This window comes from Petromyzon marinus, chromosome 80 (assembly GCF_048934315.1).
Source record: "Petromyzon marinus isolate PM22_M1 ecotype Great Lakes invasive population chromosome 80, UKy_Petmar_22M1.pri1.0, whole genome shotgun sequence".
Classification (NCBI taxonomy): domain Eukaryota; kingdom Metazoa; phylum Chordata; class Hyperoartia; order Petromyzontiformes; family Petromyzontidae; genus Petromyzon; species Petromyzon marinus.
In genome coordinates, this window is record NC_133746.1 from 11,374,551 (window position 1) to 11,395,813 (window position 21,263).

A 21,263-nucleotide genomic window follows, 5' to 3' on the forward strand; every position below is an offset into this window, starting at 1 on the left:
GGTGTTCGTAAGTGTGAGGTGTTCGTAAGTGTGAGGTGTTCGTAAGTGTGAGGTGTTCGTAAGTGTGGGGTGTTCGTAAGTGTGGGGTGTTCGTAAGTGTGGGGTGTTCGTAAGTGTGGGGGTGTTCGTAAGTGTGGGGTGTTCGTAAGTGTGAAGTGTTCGTAAGTGTGGGGTGTTCGTAAGTGTGGGGTGTTCGTAAGTGAGGGATGTTCGTAAGTGTGGGGTGTTCGTAAGTGTGAGGTGTTCGTAAGTGTGAGGTGTTCGTAAGTGTGAGGTGTTCGTAAGTGAGGGGTGTTCGTAAGTGTGGGGTGTTCGTAAGTGTGGGGTGTTCGTAAGTGAGGGGTGTTCGTAAGTGTGGGGTGTTCGTAAGTGTGGGGTGTTCGTAAGTGTGGGGTGTTCGTAAGTGTGAGGTGTTCGTAAGTGTGAGGTGTTCGTAAGTGTGAGGTGTTCTTAAGTGTGAGGTGTTCGTAAGTGTGAAGTGTTCGTAAGTGTGGGGTGTTCGTAAGTGTGGGGTGTTCGTAGGTGCGGGGCGGTTCGTAAATGGTGGCGTTCGTAAGTTCGGCCGTTCACAAGTCGAAGACAGCCTGTGTATGCATACATAGCCAGTGGAATCTAGACCCGCAGGAGAGACCGCGCGGCTTTCCACGTCAGGAATCACGAAGAGAACTCCAGACCCCTCCCCTCCGCGTCCGTAGGCTGACGGAGACCCCCCCCCCCCTCCGCTGTGTGCGTGCGTGTCTCTCCCTCTGCGTGCGTGTCTCTCCCTCTGCGTGCGTGTCTCTCCCTCTGCGTGCGCGTGTCTCTCCCTCTGCGTGCGTGCGTGTCTCTCCCTCTGCGTGCGCGTGTCTCTCCCTCTGCGTGCGTGCGTGTCTCTCCCTCTGCGTGCGCGTGTCTCTCCCTCTGCATGCGCGTGTCTCTCCCTCTGCGTGCGTGTCTCTCCCTCTGCGTGCGTGTCTCTCCCTCTGCGTGCGCGTGTCTCTCCCTCTGCGTGCGTGCGTGTCTCTCCCTCTGCGTGCGCGTGTCTCTCCCTCTGCGTGCGTGCGTGTCTCTCCCTCTGCGTGCGCGTGTCTCTCCCTCTGCATGCGCGTGTCTCTCCCTCTGCGTGCGTGCGTGTCTCTCCCTCTGCGTGCGTGCGTGTCTCTCCCTCTGCGTGCGCGTGTCTCTCCCTCTGCGTGCACGTGTCTCTCCCTCTGCGTGCGTGCGTGTCTCTCCCTCTGCGTGCGTGTGCGTGTCTCTCCCTCTGCGTGCGTGCGTGTCTCTCCCTCTGCGTGCACGTGTCTCTCCCTCTGCGTGCGTGCGTGTCTCTCCCTCTGCGTGCATGCGTGTCTCTCCCTCTGCGTGCACGTATCTCTCCCTCTGCGTGCGCGTGTCTCTCCCTCTGCGTGCGCGTGTCTCTCCCTCTGCGTGCGCGTGTCTCTCCCTCTGCGTGCGTGCGTGTCTCTCCCTCTGCGTGCGCGTGTCTCTCCCTCTGCGTGCGTGCGTGTCTCTCCCTCTGCGTGCGCGTGTCTCTCCCTCTGCGTGCGCGTGTCTCTCCCTCTGCGTGCGCGTGTCTCTCCCTCTGCGTGCGTGCGTGTCTCTCCCTCTGCGTGTGCGTGTCTCTCCCTCTGCGTGCGCGTGTCTCTCCCTCTGCGTGCGCGTGTCTCTCTCCCTCTGCGTGCGCGTGTCTCTCCCTCTGCGTGCGTGCGTGTCTCTCCCTCTGCGTGCGCGTGTCTCTCTCCCTCTGCGTGCACGTGTCTCTCCCTCTGCGTGCGTGCGTGTCTCTCCCTCTGCGTGCGCGTGTCTCTCCCTCTGCGTGCGCGTGTCTCTCCCTCTGCGTGCGTGCGTGTCTCTCCCTCTGCGTGCGCGTGTCTCTCCCTCTGCGTGCGTGCGTGTCTCTCCCTCTGCGTGCGTGCGTGTCTCTCCCTCTGCGTGTGCGTGTCTCTCCCTCTGCGTGCACGTGTCTCTCCCTCTGCGTGCGTGTCTCTCCCTCTGCGTGTGCGTGTCTCTCCCTCTGCGTGCGCGTGTCTCTCCCTCTGCGTGCGTGTCTCTCCCTCTGCGTGCGCGTGTCTCTCCCTCTGCGTGTGCGTGTCTCTCCCTCTGCGTGCGCGTGTCTCTCCCTCTGCGTGCGCGTGTCTCTCCCTCTGCGTGCGTGTCTCTCCCTCTGCGTGCACGTGTCTCTCCCTCTGTGTGCGCGTGTCTCTCCCTCTGCGTGCGCGTGTCTCTCCCGCTGCGTGCGTGCGTGTCTCTCCCTCTGCGTGCGCGTGTCTCTCCCTCTGCGTGCGTGCGTGTCTCTCCCTCTGCGTGCGCGTGTCTCTCCCTCTGCGTGCGTGCGTGTCTCTCCCTCTGCGTGCACGTGTCTCTCCCTCTGCGTGCACGTGTCTCTCCCTCTGCGTGCGCGTGTCTCTCCCTCTGCGTGCGTGCGTGTCTCTCCTTCTGCGTGCGTGCGTGTCTCTCCCTCTGCGTGCACGTGTCTCTCCCTCTGCGTGCACGTGTCTCTCCCTCTGCGTGCGCGTGTCTCTCCCTCTGCGTGCGCGTGTCTCTCCCTCTGCGTGCGCGTGTCTCTCCCTCTGCGTGCGTGCGTGTCTCTCCCTCTGCGTGCACGTGTCTCTCCCTCTGCGTGCGCGTGTCTCTCCCTCTGCGTGCGTGCGTGTCTCTCCCTCTGCGTGCGCGTGTCTCTCCCTCTGCGTGCGTGCGTATCTCTCCCTCTGCGTGCGCGTGTCTCTCCCTCTGCGTGCGTGCGTGTCTCTCCCTCTGCGTGCACGTGTCTCTCCCTCTGCGTGCGCGTGTCTCTCCCTCTGCGTGCGTGCGTGTCTCTCCCTCTGCGTGCACGTGTCTCTCCCTCCGCGTGCGCGTGTCTCTCCCTCTGCGTGCGCGTGTCTCTCCCTCTGCGTGCGCGTGTCTCTCCCTCTGCGTGTGCGTGTCTCTCCCTCTGCGTGCGTGCGTGTCTCTCCCTCTGCGTGCGTGCGTGTCTCTCCCTCTGCGTGCGTGCGTGTCTCTCCCTCTGCGTGCGTGCGTGTCTCTCCCTCTGCGTGCGTGCGTGTCTCTCCCTCTGCGTGCGCGTGTCTCTCCCTCTGCGTGCGTGCGTGTCTCTCCCTCTGCGTGCGTGCGTGTCTCTCCCTCTGCGTGCGTGCGTGTCTCTCCCTCTGCGTGCGTGCGTGTCTCTCCCTCTGCGTGCGCGTGTCTCTCCCTCTGCGTGCGTGTCTCTCCCTCTGCGTGCGTGCGTGTCTCTCCCTCCGCGTGCGCGTGTCTCTCCCTCTGCGTGCGCGTGTCTCTCCCTCTGCGTGCGCGTGTCTCTCCCTCTGCGTGCGTGCGTGTCTCTCCCTCTGCGTGCGCGTGTCTCTCCCTCTGCGTGCGTGCGTGTCTCTCCCTCTGCGTGCGCGTGTCTCTCCCTCTGCGTGCGTGCGTGTCTCTCCCTCTGCGTGCGTGCGTGTCTCTCCCTCTGCGTGCGCGTGTCTCTCCCTCTGCGTGCACGTGTCTCTCCCTCTGCGTGCGCGTGTCTCTCCCTCTGCGTGCGCGTGTCTCTCTCCCTCTGCGTGCGCGTGTCTCTCCCTCTGCGTGCGTGCGTGTCTCTCCCTCTGCGTGCGCGTGTCTCTCCCTCTGCGTGTGCGTGTCTCTCCCTCTGCGTGCGCGTGTCTCTCCCTCTGCGTGCGTGCGTGTCTCTCCCTCTGCGTGCGCGTGTCTCTCCCTCTGCGTGCGCGTGTCTCTCTCCCTCTGCGTGCGTGCGTGTCTCTCCCTCTGCGTGCGTGCGTGTCTCTCCCTCTGCGTGCGCGTGTCTCTCCCTCTGCGTGCGTGCGTGTCTCTCCCTCTGCGTGCGCGTGTCTCTCCCTCTGCGTGCGTGCGTGCAGTACGTGGCTCTGGCCTCGCTCTTCTTCATCCTCATGTCCATCACGTCCTTCTGCCTCGAGACTCACCGCTACTTCAACATCGAGCAGAACCGCACCGAGTGGGTGGCCCGCGGCAACGTCTCGGTGCCCCTGGTGTTCACCGAGCTCGTCACCGACCCGTCGCTGATGTACGTCGAGGGCCTCTGCGTCATGTGGTTCACCTTCGAGTTCCTCGTGCGCATCTGTTTCTGCCCGAACAAGCGCGAGTTCATCAAGTGCTCGCTCAACATCATCGACTTCGTCGCCATCCTGCCCTTCTACCTCGAGGTGGGCCTCAGCGGCCTCTCGTCCAAGGCGGCCAAGGACGTCCTCGGCTTCCTGCGCGTCGTCCGTTTCGTCCGCATCCTGCGCATCTTCAAGCTGACGCGTCACGTCGTGGGCCTGCGAGTGCTGGGCCACACGCTCCGCGCGAGCACCAACGAGTTCCTGCTGCTCATCACCTTCCTGGCCCTCGGCGTGCTCATCTTCGCCACGATGATCTACTACGCCGAGAAGATGGGGACCGACCCCGAGCACATGGACGAGAACCACTTCCAGAACATCCCCATCGGCTTCTGGTGGGCCGTCGTCACCATGACCACGCTCGGCTACGGCGACATGTTCCCGCAGACGTGGTCAGGGCGGCTCGTCGGCGCCCTCTGCGCCATCGCCGGGGTGCTCACCATCGCCATGCCGGTGCCCGTCATCGTCAACAACTTCGGCATGTACTACTCGCTCGCCATGGCCAAGCAGAAGCTGCCGAGCAAGAAGAACAAGTTCGTGCCGCGCTCGGCGCAGCCCGGCGCCTCGGGGGACAACAAGAGCGACGTCAACTCGCCCCGCGCCAGCATCACCAGCGACACGTGCCCCCTCGCGGAGGACGAGACGCGAAGCACGGGTGGGTGGAACGCGTCCCCGCTGGTGGGGCCGGGGGGAGAGAGATACGGGGGGGGGACGTGGGGACATGGGGAGAGACACGGGGGACGTGGGGACATGGGGAGAGACACGGGGGACGTGGGGAGAGACACGGGGACATGGGGTGAGACACGGGGATGTGGGGAGAGACACGGGGACATGGAGGTGTGTAGGGAGAGACACTGTGGACATGGGAATGTAGGGAGAGACATGGGGCTGAGAGGACATGGGGAGAGACACGGGGGTGTGGGGAGAGACACGGGGACATGGAGGTGTGTAGGGAGAGACATGGGGCTGAGAGGACATGGGGAGAGACACGGGGAGAGACGCGGGGGCACGGGGAGAGACGCGGGGACACGGGGAGAGACACGGGAGACATGGGGAGAGACACGGGGGTGTGGGGAGAGACACGGGGACATGGGGAGAGACACGGGGACATGGAGACACGGGGTGAGACACGGGGATGTGGGGAGAGACGCGGGGGACATGGGTATGTAGGGAGAGACATGGGGCTGAGAGGACATGGGGAGAGACACGGGGGACACGGGGAGAGACACGGGGACATGGAGGCACGGGGTGAGACGCGGGGACGCGACGACGTGTGGATACGCGGGACGCGGGGACAGCGAGCATGTGGGGACACAGGGACGCCGGGGGGATGGAGGCACAGCGCAGTGATAGCTGCGTCGTGGATGACTCCTCGCGGGGAGGAGGACGAGACACCCTGATGGCGCTGACGCGGAGACGTCGGCCCCCCCCCCCCCGCCCCCACCGCCGCTGACATCGCCCCATCCCACGGCACCGCCGCAGTAGCAGACGGACAGAGAAAATGGCGTCCGGGCCTGGAGGAACAATGGCGGCTCTCGCAAGCCTCCTGACCGGCAAGGCGAGGCTTATAGATTCTGGCTCCCCCGGTGTGTGTCATCTGGCAGGTTAGAACGAAACTAAAGGATCCCTCTCTTGCGGTTACAATCGATGGCTTTAGCAGTGATCTGCCCCAATTATTGCCAAGTTCGAGAAGTGCGCGGGAGAGAGAGGGAGAGAGTAAGAGAGACAGAGAGAGACAGAGAGTAAGAGAGAAAGAGAGAGACAGAGAGAGAGAGAGAAAGAGCTCGCGGCTGAACTCTGCACTGGCCAAGAAGAGCGACGGCAAACGGGCCACGCGAACCGATGACCAATCTGCGGGTCAAGGGATGGCGTCCTTCTGGTCAACCATGTCATTAAATGCTAACGGTGTCCCGATTACTCCGATGAGTCGAGAGGAAATCGTCGCCTCGTTGATAGCGTCCGCAGCGTTGCTCAGTTGCCTGGCCTGTCGCTCCACACGAAGCTCCGGGTCTAACTCGGCCACTGTTTTCTTGTTTTTTTTTGCCCTCCCTTCACTACGCTCGCGAAAATGTGTGTGGGGGGGGGGGATGAACATTTTCCGGCGCCGGTTAGAAACATTGTGGCTGGCCCTGCCCACGAAGCATCCAGGGTTTGGCCAGGTTTGGGTCAAAGTGTGAGGAGCTCACTGATCCTCTAGAGACCTGGAGACAGTCCCCACGATCAGTGAGCTCCTCCTGAGTGGGCGGGCGAGTGAGGGGGCGAGCGAGTGGGCGGGTGAATGAGTGGGTGAGTTGGCGGGTGAATGGGTGGGTGAGTGGGCGGGTGAATGGGTGGGTGAGTGGGCGGGTGAATGGGTGGGTGAGTGGGCGGGTGAATGGGTGGGTGAGTGGGCGGGTGAATGAGTGGGTGAGTGGGCGGGTGAATGGGTGGGTGAGTAGGCGGGTGAATGAGTGGGTGAGTGGGCGGGTGAATGGGTGGGTGAGTGAATGGGTGGGTGAGTTGGCGAGTGAATGGGTGAGTGAGTGGGCGGGTGAATGAGTGGGTGAGTGAGTGGGTAGGTGAATGACTGGGTGAGTGGGCGAGTAAATGGGTGAGTGAGTGAATGGGTGGGTGAGCGAGTGGGTGACCGAGTGGGCGAGCGAATGGATGCATGGGTGCGTGAGTGTGAAATTATCTGGACACAGTTCCATCATCAGCGAGCTACTTTGCCAGATGATGCTGCATTGGCTGGGTCATGTAGCCCGCATGCCCAGCTAGCAATGCCATACGGAATGCATGATGTGTGTGCGCGTGTGTGCTTTGCGTGTATACTATGTGTGTGTGTGTGTGCGTGTGCTACATGCGTGTGTGTACGTCGCGAGCGTGCTACGTGTGCAGCCTATGGGGATAGACAGGGGGGGTCCCTGCGTGCGTGTCTGCGTGCGTGTCTGCGTGCACTGTGCGTGCACTGTGTGTGTCGTGTGTGTCGTGGGGAGCGGTGGGTGCAGTGGCTTAGCGCGCTGCAATGCGGAACCCAACCCAGCCGGAAGACCCCCCCCCCCCCCCCCCCGCGGGGTTCAACTCCCAACTCACGGCCAGCGAAAGCAGCGATGGCGACGATCTGAATTGACCCGAGAACCTTCTCCGGCGTGTTAAGCATCGCCGACCCGGGTTCCATTCCCGCCCGTGGCCAACGCCGCCGGTGACGATTGTCCCAACCGGTCCTGGGGCCCTCTCCCCCCCCCCCCCAGGTCGACTCGGGCTCAAACGAGAACCCGGTGCAGCGGTGGTGTCGTGCAACATCGCCGCTTTTTGGGGGGGCGGGAGAGAGAAGACAAAGGCGGCCGGGCGCGGCGCTGGGCCACATAGCCGCTGCTCACAACTAACAGCACTTGCCCCCGATGGTCTGCTGCCGGGGGGCCACGCTGGGGGAAACCCTCTGTCTTTGTCTTGTGTGTGTGCGTGTGCGTGTGTGTGCGTGTGCGTGCGTGTACACCTATGCGTGCGTAGCCTGTAAGAGGAATGGGGATGGCGACACGGTCCTATCAGATGAAGAGTCCGCCCTGGCCCAGCCTCTGTCCCCGAGCGAGGCCGTCGTGTGCACGGGGCCGCGGCGACCGGGCCACGGCCTCGGTTTGGGGCACGGGCGGGAGACGACGCGGCGCAGCAACGCGGCCGCCGCAGCCGCCGCCGCTTGCTTCCTGCTGTCCACCTCCGACTACGACAGCGGCAGTGCACGCAAGGGTGAGGGCGGTGACGGCCGCGCTGCACCGGGGGAGACCGCGTCACTGCCGGGACAATAGGGGGAGGTGTCACTGCTAGGACAAAAAGTGATTGTGTCACTGCCGGGACAATAGGGGGCTGTGTCACTGCCGGGACAATAGGGGGCTGTGTCACTGCCGGGACAATAGGGGAGACGTGTCACTGCTAGGACAATAGGCGACTGCGTCACTGCTAGGACAATAGGGGGCTGTGTCACTGCTAGGAAAATTGGCCACTGTGTTACTGCTAGGACAATAGGGGGCTGTGTCACTGCCGGAACAATAGGGGGCTGTGTCACTGCCGGGACAATAGGGGGCTGTGTCACTGCCGGGACAATAGGGGAGACGCGTCACTGCCGGGACAATAGGGGGAGGTGTCACTGCCGGGACAATAGGGGGCTGCGTCACTGCCGGGACAATAGGGGAGACGCGTCACTGCCGGGACAATAGGGGGCTGTGTCACTGCCAGGACAATAGGGGGCTGTGTCACTGCTAGGAAAATTGGCCACTGTGTTACTGCTAGGACAATAGGCGACTGTGTCACTGCCAGGACAATAGGCGACTGCGTCACTGCTAAAACAATAGGGGGCTGCGTCACTGCTAGGACAATAGGCGACTGCGTCACTGCTAGGACAATAGGGGGCTGCGTCACTGCTAGGACAATAGGCGACTGCGTCACTGCTAGGACAATAGGTGACTGTGTCACTGCTAGGACAATAGGCGACTGCGTCACTGCTAGGACAATAGGCGACTGTGTCACTGCTAGGACAATAGGGGGCTGCGTCACTGCTAGGACAATAGGCGACTGCGTCACTGCTAGAACAATAGGTGACAGTGTCACTGCCGGGACAATAGGGGGCTGTGTCACTGCTGAGACAATAGGCGACTGTGTCACTGCCGGGACAATAGGGGGCTGCGTCACTGCCGGGACAATAGGGGGAGGTGTCACTGCTAGGACAAAAAGTGATTGTGTCACTGCCGGGACAATAGGGGGCTGCGTCACTGCCGGGACAATAGGGGGCTGTGTCACTGCTAGAACAATAGGTGACTGTGTCACTGCTAGGACAATAGGTGACTGTGTCACTGCTGGGACAATAGGCGACTGTGTCACTGCTAGGACAATAGGGGGCTGTGTCACTGCCGGGACAATAGGGGGCTGCGTCACTGCCGGGACAATAGGGGGCTGTGTCACTGCCGGGACAATAGGGGGCTGTGTCACTGCCGGGACAATAGGGGGCTGTGTCACTGCCGGGACAATAGGGGGCTGCGTCACTGCTGGGACAATAGGGGGCTGTGTCACTGCCGGGACAATAGGGGGCTGTGTCACTGCTAGGACAATAGGGGGAGGTGTCACTGCCGGGACAATAGGGGAGTCGCGTCACTGCCGCGACAATAGGGGGCTGCGTCACTGCCGGGACAATAGGGGGAGGTGTCACTGCCGGGACAATAGGGGAGACGCGTCACTGCCGGGACAATAGGGGGCTGTGTCACTGCTAGGACAATAGGGGGCTGTGTCACTGCCAGGACAATAGGGGGCTGTGTCACTGCTGGGACAATAGGCGACTGTGTCACTGCTAGGACAATAGGCGACTGCGTCACTGCTAGGACAATAGGCGACTGTGTCACTGCCGGGACAATAGGCGACTGCGTCACTGCTAGGACAATAGGCGACTGCGTCACTGCTAGGACAATAGGCGACTGTGTCACTGCTGGGACAATAGGCGACTGCGTCACTGCCGGGACAATAGGGGGCTGCGTCACTGCTAGGACAATAGGCAACTGTGTCACTGCCGGGACAATAGGCGACTGCGTCACTGCTAGGACAATAGGCGACTGTGTCACTGCTGGGACAATAGGCGACTGTGTCACTGCTAGGACAATAGGCGACTGCGTCACTGCTAGGACAATAGGCGACTGTGTCACTGCCGGGACAATAGGCGACTGCGTCACTGCTAGGACAATAGGCGACTGCGTCACTGCTAGGACAATAGGCGACTGTGTCACTGCTGGGACAATAGGCGACTGTGTCACTGCTGGGACAATAGGCGACTGTGTCACTGCTAGGACAATAGGCGACTGTGTCACTGCTGGGACAATAGGCGACTGTGTCACTGCTAGGACAATAGGCGACTGTGTCACTGCCGGGACAATAGGGGGCTGCGTCACTGCCAGGACAATAGGGGGCTGTGTCACTGCTGGGACAATAGGCGACTGTGTCACTGCTAGGACAATAGGCGACTGCGTCACTGCTAGGACAATAGGCGACTGTGTCACTGCCGGGACAATAGGCGACTGCGTCACTGCTAGGACAATAGGCGACTGCGTCACTGCTAGGACAATAGGCGACTGTGTCACTGCTGGGACAATAGGCGACTGCGTCACTGCCGGGACAATAGGGGGCTGCGTCACTGCTAGGACAATAGGCAACTGTGTCACTGCCGGGACAATAGGCGACTGCGTCACTGCTAGGACAATAGGCGACTGTGTCACTGCTGGGACAATAGGCGACTGTGTCACTGCTAGGACAATAGGCGACTGCGTCACTGCTAGGACAATAGGCGACTGTGTCACTGCCGGGACAATAGGCGACTGCGTCACTGCTAGGACAATAGGCGACTGCGTCACTGCTAGGACAATAGGCGACTGTGTCACTGCTGGGACAATAGGCGACTGTGTCACTGCTGGGACAATAGGCGACTGTGTCACTGCTAGGACAATAGGCGACTGTGTCACTGCCGGGACAATAGGGGGCTGCGTCACTGCTAGGACAATAGGCGACTGCGTCACTGCTAGAACAATAGGCGACTGCGTCACTGCTAGGACAATAGGCGACTGCGTCACTGCTAGGACAATAGGCGACTGTGTCACTGCCGGGACAATAGGCGACTGCGTCACTGCTAGGACAATAGGCGACTGTGTCACTGCTGGGATAATAGGCGACTGTGTCACTGCTGGGACAATAGGCGACTGCGTCACTGCTAGAACAATAGGCGACTGCGTCACTGCTAGGACAATAGGCGACTGCGTAACTGCTAGGACAATAGGCGACTGTGTCACTGCCGGGACAATAGGCGACTGCGTCACTGCTAGGACAATAGGCGACTGCGTCACTGCTAGGACAATAGGCGACTGTGTCACTGCTGGGACAATAGGCGACTGTGTCACTGCTGGGACAATAGGCGACTGTGTCACTGCTAGGACAATAGGCGACTGTGTCACTGCTAGGACAATAGACGACTGCGTCACTGCCGGGACAATAGGCGACTGCGTCACTGCCGGGACAATAGGGAGCTGTGTCACTGCCAGGACAATAGGGGGCTGTGTCACTGCCAGGACAATAGGCGACTGCGTCACTGCTAGGACAATAGGCGACTGCGTCACTGCTAGGACAATAGGCGACTGTGTCACTGCCGGGACAATAGGCGACTGTGTCACTGCCGGGACAATAGGGGGCTGTGTCACTGCTAGGACAATAGGTGACTATGTCACTGCCGGGACAATAGGGGGCTGTGTCACTGCCGGGACAATAGGTGACTGTGTCACTGCTAGGACAATAGGGGGCTGTGTCACTGCTAGGACAAAAAGTGATTGTGTCACTGCCGGGACAATAGGCGACTGTGTCACTGCCGGGACAATAGGCGACTGTGTCACTGCCGGGACAATAGGGGGCTGCGTCACTGCTAGGACAATAGGGGGCTGTGTCACTGCTGGTACAATAGGGGGCTGTGTCACTGCTGGGACAATAGGGGGCTGTGTCACTGCTGGTACAATAGGGGGCTGTGTCACTGCTGGGACAATAGGGGGCTGTGTCACTGCTAGGACAATAGGGGGCTGTGTCACTGCTAGGACAATAGGGGGCTGTGTCACTGCTGGGACAATAGGGGGCTGTGTCACTGCTAGGACAATAGGCGACTGCGTCACTGCTGGGACAATAGGCGACTGTGTCACTGCCAGGACAATAGGCGACTGCGTCACTGCTGGGACAATAGGGGGCTGTGCCACTGCTAGGACAATAGGCGACTGCGTCACTGCCTGGACAATAGGCGACTGCGTCACTGCTGGGACAATAGGCGACTGTGTCACTGCCGGGACAATAGGGGACTGCGTCACTGCTAGGACAATAGGCGACTGTGTCACTGCTAGGACAATAGGTGACTGCGTCACTGCTAGGACAATAGGCGACTGTGTCACTGCCAGGACAATAGGCGACTGCGTCACTGCTAGGACAATAGGCGACTGTGTCACTGCCGGGACAATAGGCGACTGCGTCACTGCCAGGACAATAGGCGACTGTGTCACTGCTAGGACAATAGGGGGCTGTGTCACTGCCAGGACAATAGGCGACTGTGTCACTGCTAGGACAATAGGCGACTGTGTCACTGCTAGGACAATAGGGGGCTGTGTCACTGCTAGGACAATAGGCGACTGCGTCACTGCCGGGACAATAGGGGGCTGTGTCACTGCTAGAACAATAGGCGACTGTGTCACTGCTAGGACAATAGGTGACTGTGTCACTGCTAGGACAATAGGCGACTGTGTCACTGCCAGGACAATAGGGGGCTGTGTCACTCCCGGGACAATAGGCCACTGTGTCACTGCCGGGACAATAGGTGACTGTGTCACTGCCGGGACAATAGGGGACTGCGTCACTGCCGGGACAATAGGGGGCTGTGTCACTGCCGGGACAATAGGCGACTGTGTCACTGCTAGGACAATAGGCGACTGTGTCACTGCCGGGACAATAGGGGGCTGCGTCACTGCTAGGACAATAGGCGACTGCGTCACTGCTAGGACAATAGGCGACTGTGTCACTGCTAGAACAATAGGCGACTGCGTCACTGCTAGGACAATAGGTGACTGTGTCACTGCTAGGACAATAGGCGACTGTGTCACTGCCAGGACAATAGGGGGCTGTGTCACTGCCGGGACAATAGGCCACTGTGTCACTGCCGGGACAATAGGTGACTGTGTCACTGCCGGGACAATAGGGGACTGCGTCACTGCCGGGACAATAGGGGGCTGTGTCACTGCCGGGACAATAGGCGACTGTGTCACTGCTAGGACAATAGGCGACTGTGTCACTGCCGGGACAATAGGGGGCTGCGTCACTGCTAGGACAATAGGCGACTGCGTCACTGCTAGGACAATAGGCGACTGTGTCACTGCTAGAACAATAGGCGACTGCGTCACTGCTAGGACAATAGGCGACTGTGTCACTGCTAGGACAATAGGCGACTGCGTCACTGCTAGGACAATAGGCGACTGCGTCACTGCCGGGACAATAGGCGACTGCATCACTGCTGGGACAATAGGCGACTGCGTCACTGCCAGGACAATAGGCGACTGTGTCACTGCCGGGACAATAGGGGGCTGTGTCACTGCTAGGACAATAGGTGACTATGTCACTGCCGGGACAATAGGGGGCTGTGTCACTGCCGGGACAATAGGTGACTGTGTCACTGCTAGGACAATAGGGGGCTGTGTCACTGCTAGGACAAAAAGTGATTGTGTCACTGCCGGGACAATAGGCGACTGTGTCACTGCCGGGACAATAGGCGACTGTGTCACTGCCGGGACAATAGGGGGCTGCGTCACTGCTAGGACAATAGGGGGCTGTGTCACTGCTGGTACAATAGGGGGCTGTGTCACTGCTGGGACAATAGGGGGCTGTGTCACTGCTGGTACAATAGGGGGCTGTGTCACTGCTGGGACAATAGGGGGCTGTGTCACTGCTAGGACAATAGGGGGCTGTGTCACTGCTAGGACAATAGGGGGCTGTGTCACTGCTGGGACAATAGGGGGCTGTGTCACTGCTAGGACAATAGGCGACTGCGTCACTGCTGGGACAATAGGCGACTGTGTCACTGCCAGGACAATAGGCGACTGCGTCACTGCTGGGACAATAGGGGGCTGTGCCACTGCTAGGACAATAGGCGACTGCGTCACTGCCTGGACAATAGGCGACTGCGTCACTGCTGGGACAATAGGCGACTGTGTCACTGCCGGGACAATAGGGGACTGCGTCACTGCTAGGACAATAGGCGACTGTGTCACTGCTAGGACAATAGGTGACTGCGTCACTGCTAGGACAATAGGCGACTGTGTCACTGCCAGGACAATAGGCGACTGCGTCACTGCTAGGACAATAGGCGACTGTGTCACTGCCGGGACAATAGGCGACTGCGTCACTGCCAGGACAATAGGCGACTGTGTCACTGCTAGGACAATAGGGGGCTGTGTCACTGCCAGGACAATAGGCGACTGTGTCACTGCTAGGACAATAGGCGACTGTGTCACTGCTAGGACAATAGGGGGCTGTGTCACTGCTAGGACAATAGGCGACTGCGTCACTGCCGGGACAATAGGGGGCTGTGTCACTGCTAGAACAATAGGCGACTGTGTCACTGCTAGGACAATAGGTGACTGTGTCACTGCTAGGACAATAGGCGACTGTGTCACTGCCAGGACAATAGGGGGCTGTGTCACTCCCGGGACAATAGGCCACTGTGTCACTGCCGGGACAATAGGTGACTGTGTCACTGCCGGGACAATAGGGGACTGCGTCACTGCCGGGACAATAGGGGGCTGTGTCACTGCCGGGACAATAGGCGACTGTGTCACTGCTAGGACAATAGGCGACTGTGTCACTGCCGGGACAATAGGGGGCTGCGTCACTGCTAGGACAATAGGCGACTGCGTCACTGCTAGGACAATAGGCGACTGTGTCACTGCTAGAACAATAGGCGACTGCGTCACTGCTAGGACAATAGGTGACTGTGTCACTGCTAGGACAATAGGCGACTGTGTCACTGTCAGGACAATAGGGGGCTGTGTCACTGCCGGGACAATAGGCCACTGTGTCACTGCCGGGACAATAGGTGACTGTGTCACTGCCGGGACAATAGGGGACTGCGTCACTGCCGGGACAATAGGGGGCTGTGTCACTGCCGGGACAATAGGCGACTGTGTCACTGCTAGGACAATAGGCGACTGTGTCACTGCCGGGACAATAGGGGGCTGCGTCACTGCTAGGACAATAGGCGACTGCGTCACTGCTAGGACAATAGGCGACTGTGTCACTGCTAGAACAATAGGCGACTGCGTCACTGCTAGGACAATAGGCGACTGTGTCACTGCTAGGACAATAGGCGACTGCGTCACTGCTAGGACAATAGGCGACTGCGTCACTGCCGGGACAATAGGCGACTGCATCACTGCTGGGACAATAGGCGACTGCGTCACTGCCAGGACAATAGGCGACTGTGTCACTGCTAGGACAAAAAGTGATTGTGTCACTGCTGGGACAATAGGCGACTGTGTCACTGCTAGGACAATAGGCGACTGTGTCACTGCTGGAACAATAGGCGACTGCGTCACTGGTAGGACAATAGGCGACTGTGTTACTGCTAGAACAATAGGCGACTGCGTCACTGCCAGGACAATAGGGGGCTGTGTCACTGCTAGGACAATAGGCGACTGTGTCACTGCTAGGACAATAGGTGACTGCGTCACTGCCCGGACAATAGGCGACTGCGTCACTGCCAGGACAATAGGCGACTGTGTCACTGCTAGGACAAAAAGTGATTGTGTCACTGCTGGGACAATAGGGGGCTGTGTCACTGCTAGGACAATAGGCGACTGTGTCACTGCCGGGACAATAGGCGACTGCGTCACTGCTAGAACAATAGGCGACTGCGTCACTGCTAGGACAATAGGCGACTGTGTCACTGCCGGGACAATAGGCGACTGTGTCACTGCTAGGACAATAGGCGACTGCGTCACTGCTAGGACAATAGGTGACTGTGTCACTGCTGGGACAATAGGGGGCTGTGCCACTGCTAGGACAATAGGCGACTGCGTCACTGCTAGGACAATAGGCTACTGTCTCACTGCTAGGACAATAGGTGACTGTGTCACTGCTAGGACAATAGGCGACTGCGTCACTGCCGGGACAATAGGCGACTGCGTCACTGCTAGGACAATAGGCGACTGCGTCACTGCTAGGACAATAGGCGACTGTGTCACTGCCGGGACAATAGGGGGCTGTGTCACTGCTAGAACAATAGGCGACTGTGTCACTGCCGGGACAATAGGCGACTGCGTCACTGCTAGGACAATAGGCGACTGTGTCACTGCTAGAACAATAGGCGACTGCGTCACTGCTAGGACAATAGGCGACTGCGTCACTGCCGGGACAATAGGCGACTGTGTCACTGCTGGGATAATAGGCGACTGTGTCACTGCCTGGACAATAGGCGACTGTGTCACTGCTAGGACAATAGGCGACAGTGTCACTGCCGGGACAATAGGCGACTGCGTCACTGCTAGGACAATAGGCGACTGTGTCACTGCTCGAACAATAGGCGACTGCGTCACTGCTAGGACAATAGGCGACTGCGTCACTGCCGGGACAATAGGCGACTGTGTCACTGCTGGGATAATAGGCGACTGTGTCACTGCCTGGACAATAGGCGACTGTATCACTGCTAGGACAATAGGCGACTGTGTCACTGCTAGGACAATAGGCGACTGCGTCACTGCTAGGACAATAGGCGACTGTGTCACTGCCAGGACAATAGGCGACGGTGTCACTGCTAGCACAATAGGCGACTGTGTCACTGCTAGGATAATAGGTGACTGTGTCACTGCTAGAACAATAGGCGACTGCGTCACTGCCAGGACAATAGGCGACTCTGTCACTGCTATAACAATAGGCGACTGTGTCACTGCTAGGATAATAGGCGACTGTGTCACTGCCAGGACAATAGGCGACTGCGTCACTGCTAGAACAATAGGTGACTGTGTCACTGCTAGGACAATAGGCGACTGTGTCACTGCTAGGACAATATGCGACTGTGTCACTGCTAGGACAATAGGCGACTGCATCACTGCTAGGACAATAGGCGACTGCGTCACTGCTAGGACAATAGGTGACTGTGTCACTGCCAGGACAATAGGCGACTGTGTCACTGCTAGAACAATAGGCGACTGCGTCACTGCCAGGACAATAGGCGACTGTGTCACTGCTGGAACAATAGGCGACTGTGTCACTGCTAGGACAATAGGCGACTGTGTCACTGCTAGAACAATAGGCGACTGTGTCACTGCTAGAACAATAGGCGACTGTGTCACTGCCAGGACAATAGGCGACTGTGTCACTGCTAGGACAATAGGCGACTGTGTCACTGCAAGGACAGTAGGCGACTGTGTCACTGCTAGGACAATAGGCGACTGTGTCACTGCTAGGACAATAGGCGACTGTGTCACTGCTAGGACAATAGGCGACTGTGTCACTGCTGGGACAATAGGCGACTGTGTCACTGCCAGGACAATAGGCGACTGTGTCACTGCCAGAACAATAGGCGACTGTGTCACTGCTAGAACAATAGGCGACTGTGTCACTGCTAGAACAATAGGTGAATGCGTCACTGCTAGAACAATAGGTGACTGTGTCACTGCTAGGACAATAGGCGACTGTGTCACTGCTAGGACAATAGGCGACTGCGTCACTGCTAGGACAATAGGCGACTGTGTCACTGCTAGGACAATAGGCGACTGTGTCACTGCTAGGATAATAGGTGACTGTGTCACTGCTAGAACAATAGGCGACTGCGTCACTGCCAGGACAATAGGCGACTCTGTCACTGCTAGAACAATAGGCGACTGTGTCACTGCTAGGACAATAGGTGACTGTGTCACTGCTAGAATAATAGGCGACTGCGTCACTGCTAGAACAATAGGCGACTGTGTCACTGCTAGGATAATAGGCGACTGTGTCACTGCCAGGACAATAGGCGACTGCGTCACTGCTAGAACAATAGGTGACTGTGTCACTGCTAGGACAATAGGCGACTGTGTCACTGCTAGGACAATATGCGACTGTGTCACTGCTAGGACAATAGGCGACTGCATCACTGCTAGGACAATAGGCGACTGCGTCACTGCTAGGACAATAGGTGACTGTGTCACTGCCAGGACAATAGGCGACTGTGTCACTGCTAGAACAATAGGCGACTGCGTCACTGCCAGGACAATAGGCGACTGTGTCACTGCTGGAACAATAGGCGACTGTGTCACTGCTAGGACAATAGGCGACTGTGTCACTGCTAGAACAATAGGCGACTGTGTCACTGCTAGAACAATAGGCGACTGTGTCACTGCCAGGACAATAGGCGACTGTGTCACTGCTAGGACAATAGGCGACTGTGTCACTGCCAGGACAGTAGGCGACTGTGTCACTGCTAGGACAATAGGCGACTGTTTCACTGCTAGGACAATAGGCGACTGTGTCACTGCTAGGACAATAGGCGACTGTGTCACTGCTGGGACAATAGGCGACTGTGTCACTGCCAGGACAATAGGCGACTGTGTCACTGCCAGAACAATAGGCGACTGTGTCACTGCTAGAACAATAGGCGACTGTGTCACTGCTAGAACAATAGGTGAATGCGTCACTGCTAGAACAATAGGTGACTGTGTCACTGCTAGGACAATAGGCGACTGTGTCACTGCTAGGACAATAGGCGACTGTGTCTCTGCTAGGACAATAGGTGACTGTGTCACTGCTAGAACAATAGGCGACTGTGTCACTGCTGGAACAATAGGCGACTGTGCCACTGCTAGGACAATAGGCGACTGTGTCACTGCTAGGACAATAGGTGACTGTGTCACTGCTAGGACAATAGGCGACTGTGTCACTGCTAGAACAATAGGCGACTGTCACTGCTAGGACAATAGGCGACTGTGTCACTGCCAGGACAATAGGCGACTGCGTCACTGCTAGGACAATAGGTGACTGTGTCACTGCCAGGACAATAGGCGACTGTGTCACTGCCAGGACAAAAGGTGACTGTGTCACTGCTGGAACAATAGGCGACTGTGTCACTGCCGGGACAATAGGAGACTGTGTCACTGCTAGAACAATAGGTGACTCTGTCACTACTAGAACAATAGGTGACTGTCACTGCTAGAACAATAGGCGACTGTGTCACTGCTAGAACAATAGGTGACTGTGTCACTGCTAGAACAATACGTGACTGTGTCACTGCTTGAACAATAGGCGACTGTTTCACTGCCGGGACAATAGGCGACTGTGTCACTGCTAGGATAATAGGCGACTGTGTCACTGCTGGAACAATAGGTGACTGTGTCACTGCTAGGACAATAGGTGACTGTGTCACTGCTAGGACAATAGGCGACTGTGTCACTGCTAGAACAATAGGCGACTGTGTCACTGCCAGGACAATAGGCGACTGTGTCACTGCTAGGACAATAGGCGACTCTGTCACTGCTAGAACAATAGGCGACTGTGTCACTGCTAGGATAATAGGCGACTGTGTCACTGCCAGGACAATAGGCGACTGTGTCACTGCCAGGACAATAGGCGACTGCGTCACTGCTAGGACAATAGGTGACTCTGTCACTACTAGAACAATAGGTGACTCTGTCACTGCTAGAACAATAGGCGACTGTGTCACTGCTAGAACAATAGGTGACTGTGTCACTGCTAGGACAATAGGCGACTGTGTCACTGCTAGGACAATATGCGACTGTGTCACTGCTAGGACAATAGGCGACTGCATCACTGCTAGGACAATAGGCGACTGCGTCACTGCTAGGACAATAGGTGACTGTGTCACTGCCAGGACAATAGGCGACTGTGTCACTGCTAGAACAATAGGCGACTGCGTCACTGCCAGGACAATAGGCGACTGTGTCACTGCTGGAACAATAGGCGACTGTGTCACTGCTAGGACAATAGGCGACTGTGTCACTGCTAGAACAATAGGCGACTGTGTCACTGCTAGAACAATAGGCGACTGTGTCACTGCTAGGACAATAGGCGACTGTGTCACTGCTGGGACAATAGGCGACTGTGTCACTGCCAGGACAATAGGCGACTGTGTCACTGCCAGAACAATAGGCGACTGTGTCACTGCTAGAACAATAGGCGACTGTGTCACTGCTAGAACAATAGGTGAATGCGTCACTGCTAGAACAATAGGTGACTGTGTCACTGCTAGGACAATAGGCGACTGTGTCACAGCTAGGACAATAGGCGACTGTGTCACTGCTAGGACAATAGGTGACTGTGTCACTGCTAGAACAATAGGCGACTGTGTCACTGCTGGAACAATAGGCGACTGTGCCACTGCTAGGACAATAGGCGACTGTGTCACTGCTAGGACAATAGGTGACTGTGTCACTGCTAGGACAATAGGCGACTGTGTCACTGCTAGAACAATAGGCGACTGTCACTGCTAGGACAATAGGCGACTGTGTCACTGCCAGGACAATAGGCGACTGCGTCACTGCTAGGACAATAGGTGACTGTGTCACTGCCAGGACAATAGGCGACTGTGTCACTGCCAGGACAAAAGGTGACTGTGTCACTGCTGGAACAATAGGCGACTGTGTCACTGCCGGGACAATAGGCGACTGTGTCACTGCTAGAACAATAGGTGACTCTGTCACCGCTAGAACAATAGGTGACTCTGTCACTGCTAGAACAATAGGCGACTGTGTCACTGCTAGAACAATAGGTGACTGTGTCACTGCTAGAACAATACGTGACTGTGTCACTGCTAGGACAATAGGTGACTGTGTCACTGCTAGGACAATACGCGACTGTGTTACTGCTAGAACAATAGGCGACTGTGTCACTGCCAGGACAATAGGCGACTGTGTCACTGCTAGGACAATAGGCGACTGTGTCACTGCCAGGACAGTAGGCGACTGTGTCACTGCTAGGACAATAGGCGACTGTTTCACTGCTAGGACAATAGGCGACTGTGTCACTGCTAGGACAATAGGCGACTGTGTCACTGCTGGGACAATAGGCGACTGTGTCACTGCCAGGACAATAGGCGACTGTGTCACTGCCAGAACAATAGGCGACTGTGTCACTGCTAGAACAATAGGCGACTGTGTCACTGCTAGAACAATAGGTGAATGCGTCACTGCTAGAACAATAGGTGACTGTGTCACTGCTAGGACAATAGGCGACTGTGTCACTGCTAGGACAATAGGCGACTGTGTCTCTGCTAGGACAATAGGTGACTGTGTCACTGCTAGAACAATAGGCGACTGTGTCACTGCTGGAACAATAGGCGACTGTGCCACTGCTAGGACAATAGGCGACTGTGTCACTGCTAGGACAATAGGTGACTGTGTCACTGCTAGGACAATAGGCGACTGTGTCACTGCTAGAACAATAGGCGACTGTCACTGCTAGGACAATAGGCGACTGTGTCACTGCCAGGACAATAGGCGACTGCGTCACTGCTAGGACAATAGGTGACTGTGTCACTGCCAGGACAATAGGCGACTGTGTCACTGCCAGGACAAAAGGTGACTGTGTCACTGCTGGAACAATAGGCGACTGTGTCACTGCCGGGACAATAGGCGACTGTGTCACTGCTAGAACAATAGGTGACTC

General features: G+C 57.8%; 1 protein-coding gene across 2 annotated transcripts in view; it reads left to right on the forward strand.

Moving 5' to 3' along the window:
- The first annotated feature begins 3,791 nt into the window (after positions 1-3,791).
- LOC116958590 (voltage-gated potassium channel KCNC2-like) overlaps positions 3,792-21,263 on the forward strand; it is a 33,395-nt gene continuing 15,923 nt past the window's right edge. The window contains exons 1-2 of one of the 2 annotated variants that reach the window (XM_076057257.1): positions 3,792-4,740; positions 7,575-7,808. In XM_076057257.1, the coding sequence (XP_075913372.1) occupies positions 3,858-4,740; positions 7,575-7,808 (1,117 nt within the window). In that variant the 5' untranslated portion in view covers positions 3,792-3,857. The remainder of the gene's footprint in view (positions 4,741-7,574; positions 7,809-21,263) is intronic. The other variant, XM_076057258.1, reaches the window with a different exon arrangement.